The sequence below is a fragment of the Condylura cristata genome, unplaced genomic scaffold (assembly GCF_000260355.1).
Source record: "Condylura cristata isolate star-nosed mole 26May11 unplaced genomic scaffold, ConCri1.0 scaffold00011, whole genome shotgun sequence".
Lineage (NCBI taxonomy): Eukaryota > Metazoa > Chordata > Mammalia > Eulipotyphla > Talpidae > Condylura > Condylura cristata.
Window position 1 is genome coordinate 36151539 of NW_004567112.1, and position 13094 is coordinate 36164632.

At 42.0% G+C, this 13094-nt stretch overlaps 1 protein-coding gene across 2 annotated transcripts in view; it reads right to left on the reverse strand.

Moving 5' to 3' along the window:
* Positions 1–735: 735 nt before the first annotated feature.
* The window catches only part of VCL (vinculin), a 95539-nt gene continuing 83180 nt past the window's right edge, over positions 736–13094 (reverse strand). Inside the window, exons 16-22 of one of the 2 annotated variants that reach the window (XM_004680759.2) lie at positions 12783–13085; positions 11435–11559; positions 10081–10266; positions 7313–7516; positions 5237–5440; positions 4758–4862; positions 736–2977 (exon numbers count right to left, since the gene is read on the reverse strand). In XM_004680759.2, the coding sequence (XP_004680816.1) occupies positions 2831–2977; positions 4758–4862; positions 5237–5440; positions 7313–7516; positions 10081–10266; positions 11435–11559; positions 12783–13085 (1274 nt within the window). In that variant the 3' untranslated portion in view covers positions 736–2830. The remainder of the gene's footprint in view (positions 2978–4757; positions 4863–5236; positions 5441–7312; positions 7517–10080; positions 10267–11434; positions 11560–12782; positions 13086–13094) is intronic. The other variant, XM_004680760.2, reaches the window with a different exon arrangement.

The following is a 13094-nucleotide window of genomic DNA, read 5'->3' on the forward strand; positions in this document are numbered from 1 at the left end:
CAGCATCTTTTCTAACTTACAACAATAACGAATGTAATCAGCAGTACTGTCACTGTTTCAACCATTTCAGATCTAGAAAAGCAGGCAAAAAATAGTGATAACCCAGCGTTACTCCAGAACCCTTCTGCTCTCTTAGCCAGTGCTTCCTCATGCAAGAATCAGGCATTGTTCCCCAAAGCTGGCTCTGTCTCGTTACCCTGCTCTATATTGTAATTTGGAATATGATAAATAGACCTGTGGTATTCCGACACGTGTCTCTTAGAGGATATACAAATTGCTAGAATCCTCGATAAACCGATTACTTCAACCAGGGAATGAGTCACATCCCTGGCTGATTTACTCCTCCTTGTTTGTCACTTTCGCTCTTTCTATAGTATAAAAGCCCCAAAGTTGTCCTTTATTACACAAATCCTTGTTAAGTAGATATGCTACAACTGTTTTTCACTTCATCCAGCCAGATTAAAAAATAATTTGTAGTTTCTTTGGCCCTCCCTGGTGGCGCAGCAGGTTAAAGCCCTGCACTAAGAAACTATGCCACTTCCGCATGAGTTCGATTCCCGCCTGCCCCGGAGGCGACCACATGGCGTGGCAGACCTCTCCTGACCCGCCCGCTGCTCCCCTCAGCAGTGTACTTCGTAGATCTGCCTGTTCTGCTTCCAGCTCTGTCTCTGGTGAATCCTCTCACCCTCCGCATCTCTGGCCTGTACCCCAGTTCTGTACGAATAAATAAATAAATCTTTAAAAAAAAAAAAGAAAAGAAAAGAAAAAAATAATAATTTGTAGTTTCCAGATCTTGAGGATTAGATTGGCTATTCCAAAAACAGGAGAACCCTGCTCTAATAACATATCCATTTAAAGCATTATTTATACAAATGCACTTTATTGTTTTAAACAGAACAAATGAAGAGGCAGAAATATTTGCACATAACAAATCCTAGATAATAAATGTAGACTTTAGTGGTGTCTCTAATCATTCAGGGAAATTTTTTTTTTTTTTTTTTTTTTTGGCTTCACTGTGTCTTGAGCACTGATATTAGAGAAAAGCACATTGGCATTGTGTGTAAACCAGCGTCAAAGCACTGGAAGAACTTGGAGAGCAAAACATGATTTTTCTTATTTCCTCTAAGTAATCTTTAGTAAAACAAAAGGTGGTCTTTGGCATAGATTCAAACTTTAAAGGCATTAATATTGCATTTATATCAGGTAAGCAACTATATAAATATGCTGAGGGCTTTAAAAACATCTTCATCAATTAATTAAAAGGAAATAGAGGAAGCCTGAGTGTACAGTATCAACTTAAGACAAATTTTACACATTTGAGTTGGGCTCTAACACACATTGGAGGTGGGAAGGAAGGACATTCAGGCAAGTGTTCTTACTCCTTTACTCATCCAGTTCTGGCTTTAGGAAGAAATATGATCTCATGTGCTGGGGAATGCTTAGACAGCAGTGACAAGTGCAAAAAAGGAAAACTTGCCTTCTTTCTCACTTTGCTAATAGGAAATTATGGTGGTAACTAAGTCTTATATCCCTTTCTCTTAAATAAACATTTGGGAGGGAGAAGAGGATTACAAGGGACTTGGTTATAGTTGATTGAGGAGGGTAGGAATTACTGAGGACTGTTTCCTAGGGAACTGACTCATCCCCTACAGTAGCAGAATTCTGGTATTCAACTATCCCTTCCCCTTAGGTAGGAGTGTCCTGACAGGATTACCTTTCATTAAACACTCATGGCGGGGTAGAGGGAGCAAGCACCAATTCTTATTTCTGAATTTCAAAAAGATAAAAAGGATCTTTCAAAATTACAGATGAAAAAACACATCTTTAAAATCTTATTTAAGAGGGTGGGTAGGGAAGAATATAAAAGTCAGGGTAAGGATACATGATTTGGTTAAAAATTAAATGCAGCATTTCAGCTCAGAAGGAACAATAAGAGCTAAAAATGAATGATAAGGCCTCAGCAAAGACCTCTGCAGGCAGTGACAAAGCGTGAAGTGCCTGGGAGTGGCCCTGATGGGAAAATGAGCAAGGCCATACCTGGGCTACCCTGCCCCTCCAGTGGCAGAGAGCACCTGGACACAGTGTGTTCATGGGATGGCTACCTTTGCAGGCTGAGGTGAATTATATGGGATAGAAGTTTCCCTCTGGAAAAGACAGAATCATGTGATTCTGAGACTTCTTTTCTGACAGTGAAATTTGGCTTTGAGTATGGGATTACATTGGGAGAGGGCAGAAAGTTAATCCAGGCCCCATATGCTGGGACTCCCAGAAGACACCTTCCCCTACAGCAGCAAAGCTCACTCCTGAAAAGGAACCCAGGTAGCACAGCCAGGGAGAGCAGGCAGGGTCAGCAGCAACATGGAAAGCCCAAAACAAATTTTGGAGGCACAGTGATTTCCTTCTTAACTGACTTGCCTGGGCCCTGGGTCTTGGGAGCCTAGAAGAGAGAATGTAATACAGGGAAAAGGAAGCAGAGCAGGAACTGTCCCCTAGGAACAAATGTAGAGCAGGTTGTCTGACTAGTGTTCACTCTTGGATTCTGAGCTTATATGAAGTCTCCATAGGCTAGAAACCCAGTCTGCCTGTTGGGACAAAGTGTGCATGAGTATAACTGTGTCTGAGAATACAGGCTGTTTACCAAGACACATTTCAAAGTGTCCATGACCAGAGTATAAATGTTTTCTAATGTGAAGAGGCCCCTTTCCTTTCTGTTAAGTGAAGCCAGGATATGGCTTTCAACCCCCCAGTCATTCTGGGTGGCTCCTAGAAACTCAAGATCATTTCATTCTGATTAGTGGGATTTCTGTGCCAGCTAGGTTCGACCAGGTGCCTATTGGTACCATGGAGTCTTTCTAACCCAGCGCAGTGTAAATCCAGCATCTGTTCGAATTTTGATTGAAGCTGCTTCTGCTTCACGAACAGTCTCCTTCACAGACTGCATGAGGTTCTGGGCATTGTGGACCAGCATCTCTGTGGCCTGAAAGAAAAGAGCTCTCTGTTACTTGTGGTCCCTGAGGCAACCATGTCTCCAAAACAGATGAGCCATTTTACCCTTGCTCTACCCAGCATCCCTTATTCTTATCACATCACTGGTGGTTTAGCTAGATCACCAAAAAGAATCCCAAACTAAACCACCAATTGTACACAGTGCCCTTAGATGGCCTCTAGCATATTTTTTGTCTTCAAACAAGCCCTTTCCTTGGCTCTTGTTCTCTCTATCTAGAATGCTCTTCCCCAAGGTATCAGATTGCTCAGCCCTCACCATCATCACTAACTGATATGCTATCTGTTCTATAAAGATTTTATCTAAAATTTACTTCTACATGGGCAGATATTTTTCCCATTTGTGTTCACTATTGCACCCTACTGTTAAATTTTAATCAGGAACATAGGAGGTAATTAAACAACTGATTAATAAAAAAATAACCAAATAAATTAACGTTTTAAGTCCATAAGAATCTAAATAAGTAAATATACTAAACATATAAACCAACAAACCAGAGATCACACCGCTACTGTCACTTCCAGTCCTGTTTTTTTTCCACTCTACCAGCTATCAGTTTCTACCTTTTTTTAGCTGGAATATTTAATGAAACATAGTATATTTTCCAAGGATACATTTTGGTTGGTTAACTGATTAAGTAATAAGACCTGAAACTCTTAACATATTTCTTCATGTTTTTTCTATTTCCTTTCTTTGGACAGAAAAGATCACATGACAAGAAGCAGCCCAAGCCTAAGCGCTGTCTATAATATATGCAAGTTTGGGGTAAAGAGCTATTTGGTTTAAGAGAAGAGTGAGTTAGGGGTGAAGCTATTGGATTAAAACATAGTAGTGAAAGTAGCACTACTTTAGGAATCCAGAAGGGTACTCTCCTGTCTCCTCTATAGTGTCTCTGTCTCGTGGCCTGGACATCAGAAATGGTCTCACAAACTAGTGAGTTCTCAGGGTGGGGGGAGTGGAGAATTACAGCTATTTCACCTGTCTAACACTTAATACAGTCTACATACATACCACATTATAATGAGTCCTCTCGGTGGATCCACAAAAAATGTGCTACCTTCCTAAAGAGAAATTGGGAGTCTAGTTCAGCAGGACCTGTCTACCTATCCCCTACAGAGGAGATAGGAGCAAAGGTGTAGCCACATGAGTGTTTTCAGAAATTACTGGACTATGTTTCCAGGAGGGGAGGAAGGACAAACTCCAAGAAGTGGTCACCAAGGTACAAACAAGAAGCATTACTTAAGAGAACCCTCCCACCATCCTCTCAATCTCTGCCAAAGAAACCAAAAGGAAAGCACCTCCTTTGAGTTGTCATTTCAGCATCAACACAAGCTTAACTACCTCATGAGCCTGAAAAGCCTGCACTATTCATTCTCCCTGATGCGCCAGAGAATTATGAAGCAAAAATTCCCCACAGCCAAAAAAAGAGAGTGGGTGGGAGTGAACACATGCTGAATGACTCAAGACAGCAAAACCTGTTCCATAAAGAATCAAACTGCTACTGATTATGACACTTAACCTCCCTAGCTTCAATTTCCCATCGGTAAAATGACAAAAGTTACATAACCACTCTGATTCTGGTGAATCCTCTCACCCCCACACCTCTGGCTTGTACCCTAGTTCTATATGCATAAATCTTTTTTTTTTTTTAAGGGTATTTGGTTTACAGGTAACATTTTCTTGAGTTGAATTAAATTGCCATAAAGTAGCATGGAAGCTGCCTATTGGAAATCAAACAGCAGCAGACACATACCTGCTCAGACTCCTCATCGCTGATGTTGGTCCGACCCAGCATGGTGGCCTTTACAGTGGACAGAATTTTGAGCTGGGTGCTTATGGTTGGGATCCGCTCACATACCTACAGAGAAATTTTAATTTTAGGATGTTTCTATTTTTCTTGCCCACAAGTTCCTTGAACACAAGACTTACCCACCTCTCTACTCCCAGTCCCCTGAGAAGACTGTATTCTGGCCTGCAGAAGGCACTCCCTAACATCAGGATTCCACCCACTTTTCCCTAGGGCTAGTATCATTCCCTTTGTCCAAAAGTGGAAACACTAAATTTATTTCATGTGACTATGAAATAACTTCCCTGAATTTTCTTTCCAAAATACACATGTGTTTCCTTTATCTGTTATTTCTTGCCGTCAGAAATACATCATGGTCACCCAGTTTGTCTCCTTTTCTCTTCTGCTATTTTCTCTCTCAAACACACACACAAATATCTGAGTACCTGTAAGAGGTTGGTTCTAATCCGCTTATCCGTGCACTGCTTTGCAACTTCCTTGGCCAACCGAGTCACCTCATCTGAGGCCTTGGCGATGTCCTTGGCACACTGAATCAGTGCCCTCTTGGTACCACTGCCTCCTCTAACCAGTCGAGACATCTCAGCCATCAGTAGAGCCATACGCTTGGCTGCTGCAATGATGTCATTGCCCTAGAGAGAAGCAAAGATACAGTGTGAACTCAGACCACATTCTAGTCAACTTCGCGGAGGAAGTAGAAGTATAGCGAAGAGGGGAAGGAGCCTGCTGATCTAGTAGCCTTCTAGAAGGAGGAGAAGGGAGAAAAGGACTGTTCTTAAGTGAAACAGACAGCATAGGTGAAAAGAATGAGAGAAGAGAGCTCACCTGAAAAAAGGAAAATCAGTTAATATGTGTGCCCCAGTCACAGCACAGAACAAGCATTTAAACATCTCCAGGTTAGTCATGTCAATAAAGTGAGGACAAGGCAAAGAAGTTAAATAGGCTTTTTCCTATTTACATGGACAAGGCAGTAGAGCTGGCCTGAGGGGAAAAATACAGAGGAGACTTTCCAGATGCTGAAATCATCCTTATCCTTGTTCATCTAGGAACCAAGCACTGCCACTGCTGACTAGAATTTAAAGTTCCAAGTAATTACCATCAGGCTTGGTGAGAAAAACATTTTCTAATATACACTGCTCCCACTCTCCCTCTTGTTTGTCCTGTCTTGTTTGTCCTGTCAGCCTAAAAGAACATTTTATTTTCACATTTTAAAAAGACCCTAAAAGAACATTTCATTTTTCACATTTTAAAAAGACCAAGAATTAATGCTTAAGTTCCTTTAATCTTTTTCCTTCAAATAAAGGACTCTTTAGCTAAGAGGATACCAAAAGAGGTATCCGGAAAATAAAAAAATGAGTCAAGCTATAAATGGGCCTCCCCTAACAAGTAACATTAGATGATCTTAGATTTGGCAGTTTGGTTCATTAAAATCCTCATAATAATGTCATAATTCTATAATATGCCCTCAAAAGACAAAGTATTTAAAAGAGCATGTCCTACTCATTTTTCCCCTCATGCTTTTCAATTTCTATACATTGCAGTGAGGCATACACAGACCACACCACTGCAGGGTGCTCTGGGAGAGACCTCCACAGGCACCATGAAGTGGCTGATCGTTTATGCTGGAAGGCATATAACATCTCAGGCAATCATTGGAGAACAGATGGAACACAGGTATGGGAAGAAGTCATGAGGCAAACGTATGTTAGACAAGGCCATCTGGGCCCATCTCTTAGGACTTTAGGACCTTGGTTAGAAGATGGTATAGTGCCAGGGTTAGTTATCGCCCATCACTCTTCAAACCCTTTCTTCTTGTAACATGCCACCTTCAACAGGGAAACAAGTGATCACCCACCCTACATTCCTGAAACTAGCTCTGGTTCAGTCCCCAAGGCCAAAGCTCTGCTGTTACCTGTCTTGCAGCCTTGAGTGCTCCACCCCCTTCCACTGAAACACCTGGACAAGCAGCCAGTGAAGCTCCCTTCTCTGTGGGCTCCCAGAGAGGCCAGCAGCATCTGCCACACAGCCAAGTGCAGGGCAGCAAGCAGTTCTTCCCAAGACCCTTCCATCAAAAGCTGCTTCTCACCCTGATCAACTCTGCCTGTGCCATCAGAGAGGTCAACAGGGGATCAGGGAGGCAAGCAAAACTCAATGGTCAGGCCAGGTGACCTAATAAAGGTCTATAATATTCCTGACCTCAAAGTCATTGAGAAGCATCCAAGGAGTTTTAGGTTCCAACAATGGCTACAAGGTTGGCAAGAAAAGGAATCCTTTCAAAAAGTGCCCCCATCCTTTTCTAGCCCCAAACAGATATGCAATCCAGTTAATCTGGCATTAGCAGACCTATCAAACTTGTGAAGCCAGTCCTAACGACAAGGTGCAGACTGATGCCCGCCCTGCTCAGACTCACAGGACCCGCGCAGATCATGAGTGATGCAACGTGTCAAGGCTGCACATGGCCGGATGCATTTGGAGCAGCCCCAATCGGGGGTGCTAATCAGTACCTTACTAGACCATTTGGTGGCTTCCCGATGCAATGACTGAGCCGCGGCCAGAATGGGCTGGTTGACTGGCTGATTGGATGGTATTAACAGCAGCTCAGGTTCGTAATCGTCTTCCATGTCAGGGGGGACAGGGAAACCAACAGCATCGGCCGCATCTGCCTCTGCCACAACACCTATACCTACCTCAGTGGCTGGAAAACCCGGCTTTGTAGATGGCGGGAAGGATGAGAAACAGGGACAGTGTTAGTAAGAGCAGTCAGAATTGTGAAACCAAGCCTCAGCTGGTTTAGTAACCAAAGCTTGTCCAGAACAGAAAAGAAAGTGACATACTCTCCAGGTGTCAAAGGAACCGAACTCCACAAAAGGATTTCTCAGCCTCCAGTCACCCCATTCACAAAGAGACTCCACATTAAAAAAGAATTTCTGGAGAAACATTTATACAAAGAAAGCAAGTAACATTTTTTTATATATATATACACACTTACTACCAAAGTTAAGCTTGCCAAGAGTAATTTTCATGACATTTTTGAGGAGACAAACAACCAAACAATAGTAGCTGATTACCTTTAAAAGGAATCCACAGCATAAAAGTTAATGCAGCCAACAGTTTGTTTTGAGTGTAACAAAGTGAACACCCTGCTGGTTCATATGGACACTGTTCTCCATCTTTCTGGAGACAGGGTGTGACTTGGATCAGTTCTGCAGACACACATTATCATTTACTTCAGGAGTTAAAAGTCCCAGAACTTAAAATGATACATGGAGGTAACAGATATCAAACACAATGGTGGCAAGAGAACTCACAGTACCCCACAATAACCCACTCCCAAAAGACATCTAAACCTGCTTCCCACTTAGGAAAACATACCAGTTCTCTCGAGACCCTCAAGGTCTCCAAAAACAGTACTTCTACAACCTGCTATTATGTCCATGGCTAACACAGGCTCAGAAAGCTGTCACTGCATAAAACTGCAAAATAGAATTCTCATGCCAAATGTAACTTAAATGATTCACAAATAACACATGAACTTGGCCACTGACTGAGCTAAGCTCAGAGGAACCCAAAATTAGTGCCCATGAGAGGACAGGTTCACTAAGGGTAGAATTCAATACCAGGGACAGAGCTTCTGAAAGGCCAGGGCAGGAGACAGTGGGGTAGAAAATAAGGGTTGGCTACTGAAAATAGGCTCGGGTAGAAACAAATAAAAGGGAGTTACCTCAATGAAACCAGCTACTTAAATGAAGTGAACAACAGTTCTTTATATCAAACATCACTAGCGGAGAAGAAGTAGGAATTTGTGTGGAATTCTGAGACTGCCATTACTCCTTAAAGGCTGATCCTGCACAGGAGGCCCGTCTCCAAACAGAAGTTGGAGGATTCAGGGCCAATAAGGGATACAGGTACCATCTAAATCCTTTCACCTAACCTCTGTCTCAACCAGGACTCATCCCCTTGGCTGTCCTAACCAGCTCACTGGTGTTGGGATTCAGACCCCCAAACTGTTCAAAGACAAATTGGCAGATACACAAACACATACCAACACTGCTACCATCCTCAAATACACATGGTTCAAGTAGCTTCTGACTTCAATAATCCTGTAATGCTCCCAACCTCCAGAGACAACCAAACCTAAGCATTTTAGCCACAAATGGCAGAGTGGAGTAAATAAATAGGCTGTCAGCCTCTTACGTTTTATCTTTATAACTCATGTATGCTTTGTATTCTGCATAACAGATCTAGATTTATTATAATGAAATTTTTATTACCTTTAAAGTTCACTTTTATCGTCACCTCTACCCCACTCCCCACTGGGACCTGCTAATGGTCCCAAGGGTGTGCATGCCCCAGTTGGAAATGTACGATTACAAGTAATTCCACAGTCAAATCCAACATCATTCCTTTTTAAACCTGGGCTTAACAGTGAATGGCTCAAAAAATCACAATTAAAAAACCAAGGTCATTTTCCCAGCCTGAAAAGACCCAAAATAGGCTTCAGTACAGGAAGTCCCTGGGGAACTACATTCACTACAAGAGACTGAGATCTCTGAATCTATGAAAAGAACAAAGGCAAATAGTGGGAATAAAGATTAAGGTTCATATTTGAAAATTTAGAACTAAGCTGGAACTACATTTCACTACAAAGTTAGTATAAATACTTAGCTCCTCTCTAAAAAAGCTACCCTTCACTTTGCATCATTTAGGGGAAAATAGGCAAAAGCCATTCACAAGCATTGATTGCTACTTTTCACCAATCACATTATTTTTAAAGTTTGAGATATGTTGAGTTGGAGTTATCTTGAGTTGAAGAGTAGGATGATTCTGAGAAAAGGAAAAAAACACAACAGCTTTTATGAAGAAAAAAAAAAAACAGGAAGATGCAAACATTTCATCTAGCTGCAGCAGAGCCCACAGAACACAGCTTCATGTTTAGAGCGCTGATGATTAGCAGAGAGCATCAAAAAACATTCAGCAATCCCAAGAAAGAAAAGTAATTTCCAAGATTCCAAATTTCCAGGGTCAGGGAGGCTGACACGCTAATGGATAGAGGAAAAGAACTCTCCTCCCCAACCACAGGCAGCCTAGCACTCACTTTTACTGGCAGGAGGAGAAACCATCAAGCATCAGAAACTTCTCGTTAAACTAATAAATAGGAAGGGGGTCATACTATTGGCAACAGTAGAACCAAAGTAATGAGAAGGGTCCCTTCTTTCTTGGCTATGTGCATGGTTCTTCATCCTTTCTCAACAAGAAAAGCTTCATTACTTACCTTGCTGGACCATTTGCGAGCTTCATCATGGAGCTGCCTGGCAGCCATCATCATTGGCTGGTTAATCACCTCCCCGGCTTTCTGCTCAGGGAATTCTTCATCTTTCTCTTCTGGTGGTGGAGGTCTGGGTGGAGGGACCTCACCCTCGGGCAGGGGTGGTTTGGGAGGAGCAAGCTCATCTGTCAACTAGGAATTAATTACCAGGTTTTAAGTAAAGCTCTAGGAATGACTTCCCCTTGGAATTCATTCCTTTCCTCTAAAAATCTTCCCCAGAAAGCCACCCACGTTCACTCCATATAAGACCACCCACACTGAGCACAAGGACCAACTACTTTAATCTCAACAGAAGCATATTTTCTTTCTATTTCTCTAAGAGCTAGCAGCTACTGTTTCGGTGAAATCCCAGGGAGTCACACCTAGCACAACCAGATAGTCTCAAAGATTCCCACAGACCTGACTTCCCCTCCTGATTTTGATGAGGAGGTAACTGCCTAGGCAAGTAGTATCTACCCTGGGCCTCAGGTTCCTCACCTGTCATGAAAGGCAGTTAGAGCAAATAATCTTGATCTTGATTCTACTTTTCATAACTTTTAAATCACAAGTCATTCCCCAAAGTACCACTACCTCCTGGGCCTAACCGCCACCAAGAGTCCATGGGAAAAAATTGAACAAAGTCTAATAAATCTAAGGAAGTATTATTCCTTAGCTTAGCACTATGAACTGACTTCATCCTCACCAATGTATATATTTACATATGTCACTGATACTAAATATGGAAAAGAAAATCAATGACAGTAAATCAAACTACTGCCTTGAAAAGCTATTCCCAAGGTCAAGATATTTCCAATATTGTTAATTAGGTAAATGTTTAAAAATAATCACTACTTTTAAATTTGAGGATTTGTATCTTCTCCTAACCCATTTACCCCTATAAGAATAAAATCATGGTATATGGGGGCATTATAAGAGTTTTAAACAATAGTTGGAGGGAAAATTAACCTACAAAAGGAAAGAAGAATGTACACAAGATTCTAACCCTGTTTTGCCATCTTCAACTAAGAACACATAAAATCTGGTCACAAGATGTACAGACTACTTTCCCACTCCTCAGTAACTTGCCCACTAACTCATCCCTTGTCACATTCGCACTTACCAAAGTCAGCAACTCTGTTCCAGCCACTTCCCATTAAAGTAGTCCACTCCATGCAAAAGCAGTGGATGAGAATTGTGCAACATTTACCAGTGAAAAGCAAGTTGTAGCTATGACTAAGGTTCAAGTAAAAGGCTACCTCTCTCTTGCTACAGTCTCAGCACCTTGCTACTCAGTTCTCTCCATCTTTCTGAATTTACTTACACGGAGCTGATCAATGTCTGGTGGAGGAGGAGGGAAGTCAGGTTCCTGAGGTTGGAAGGCTTCTCTGACCTTGGCCACAGCTCCGAGGATCCGATATCCCGAGTCCAGGAAGCTCTTTTGCAGACCTAAACACAAGATGCCCTCACTTTCAGCTGGGCAACTTACTGCCATGGAGTACTGTCTATCCAGCAGAAGAACTGGTTTCCATTAACAAAAGCTGATGTGCAGCTGCCAGTAAGCATCACAGGCAGTGATTAAAGTGGAAGGAAGATAAACATGGCAGATGCTCTGAGGCTACAAACCAGTTGCTTCCTGCAGTGCTCAGGGTGGCTCCTTTGCCTCTATAATAACAAATACTCAGAACATTCCCTGGGTATGCACTCTTAGACAACAGGTAGCTCTTCACCACCTCTCTTATGATGAAACAGTCAACAGATAAGCCTGTCCACAGGTCAGATGTCAGTTTCAAATCAGCATGCATTCCCTGGAATTCTTCTCACCTTTCTCCCTACTCCTCTGCTCCACTTGGCATTCACTGTATTAGCCCCTATAGTTTAAATACTGCTAATGTTTCTAGTTATCCAAAACAGAGGAATCTCAAACTATTAGGAGACCAAGAATGTTTTTAGTGCTGGTGGATACTAACAAGATTCTGCCTGGGTAATGGATGCATCTCTTTCCTCCACTTTCATTGACTGGATTCTAGAATAAGACAAGATCATTGATGCTCAGAACAGGAAGAAATTTAGATGTTTCCAAGCAAATGAGTGGTAATATCTTTAGTAATACCAAAAACTACATCAAAATTCAGCTAATCAAAGCCCCGATTCTTTGGGTTAGGGCCAGGATAACCATGTAGGAGACCCACAGGTCAACTTAAATACCTCTTGATTTGAAAGAAATAGAGACCATTTCATAAAGACAAACCACTTTTAAGAAAAGCAGAAAAGGAATTATGCCACTGACAGAAAACTTATAGTTGGTAAACTGGTGTCTTCTGAGAAATTTCTAAAATAATGACAAAACAGGATCAGGAGTTCTTTGGAGAACATAAAGAAAGCATAGAGATAAATAGCAGTCAACTGAAAAAGAAGGAAAAAAGGAAATCAAGTAAACAGAGAAGTCAGGCAGAAAAACCTAAAACAAACCTGTTTATATTGTAAAAAATATTCTGCCCAATTTTCACAGGGATAGCAAAAGATTAATCTTTCATTCTTGAATTTGAAAGCTGCTGTAGTTTTTGCTAAATTTTGTATGTGGTGATTTTGGGGTACATACCATCTCCCCACCCCGCTGCATTTCCTGAGTTAACCTCTCAACTAAGGAAGCCACACCACACACTGCTTACCAGGGTCAGAAATGTTTCCAGCCACAGCCTTTGCATCCATCACCATTGGAGAAATGGTTTTACTCAATTCATCAGAAGCAGCTTTCACAGCCTCACGGAACTTGGGATCCTCAGAGTTCTCCACCTCCCTCTTAGCCACTAACAGGATTCGGTTGGCCCGGCGAGCAATGCTGGTTGCCCCAGCCACCAGCATCTGAGGCTGAATGTTGGCCATGGCCACTTTACACTTATCCAGGTCTTTTTTAATTGCTTCTTCAGAAGCATCCAACAGAGATTTGGTATCAATGGCTTCGTCCACCAGCCCTGTGGGAG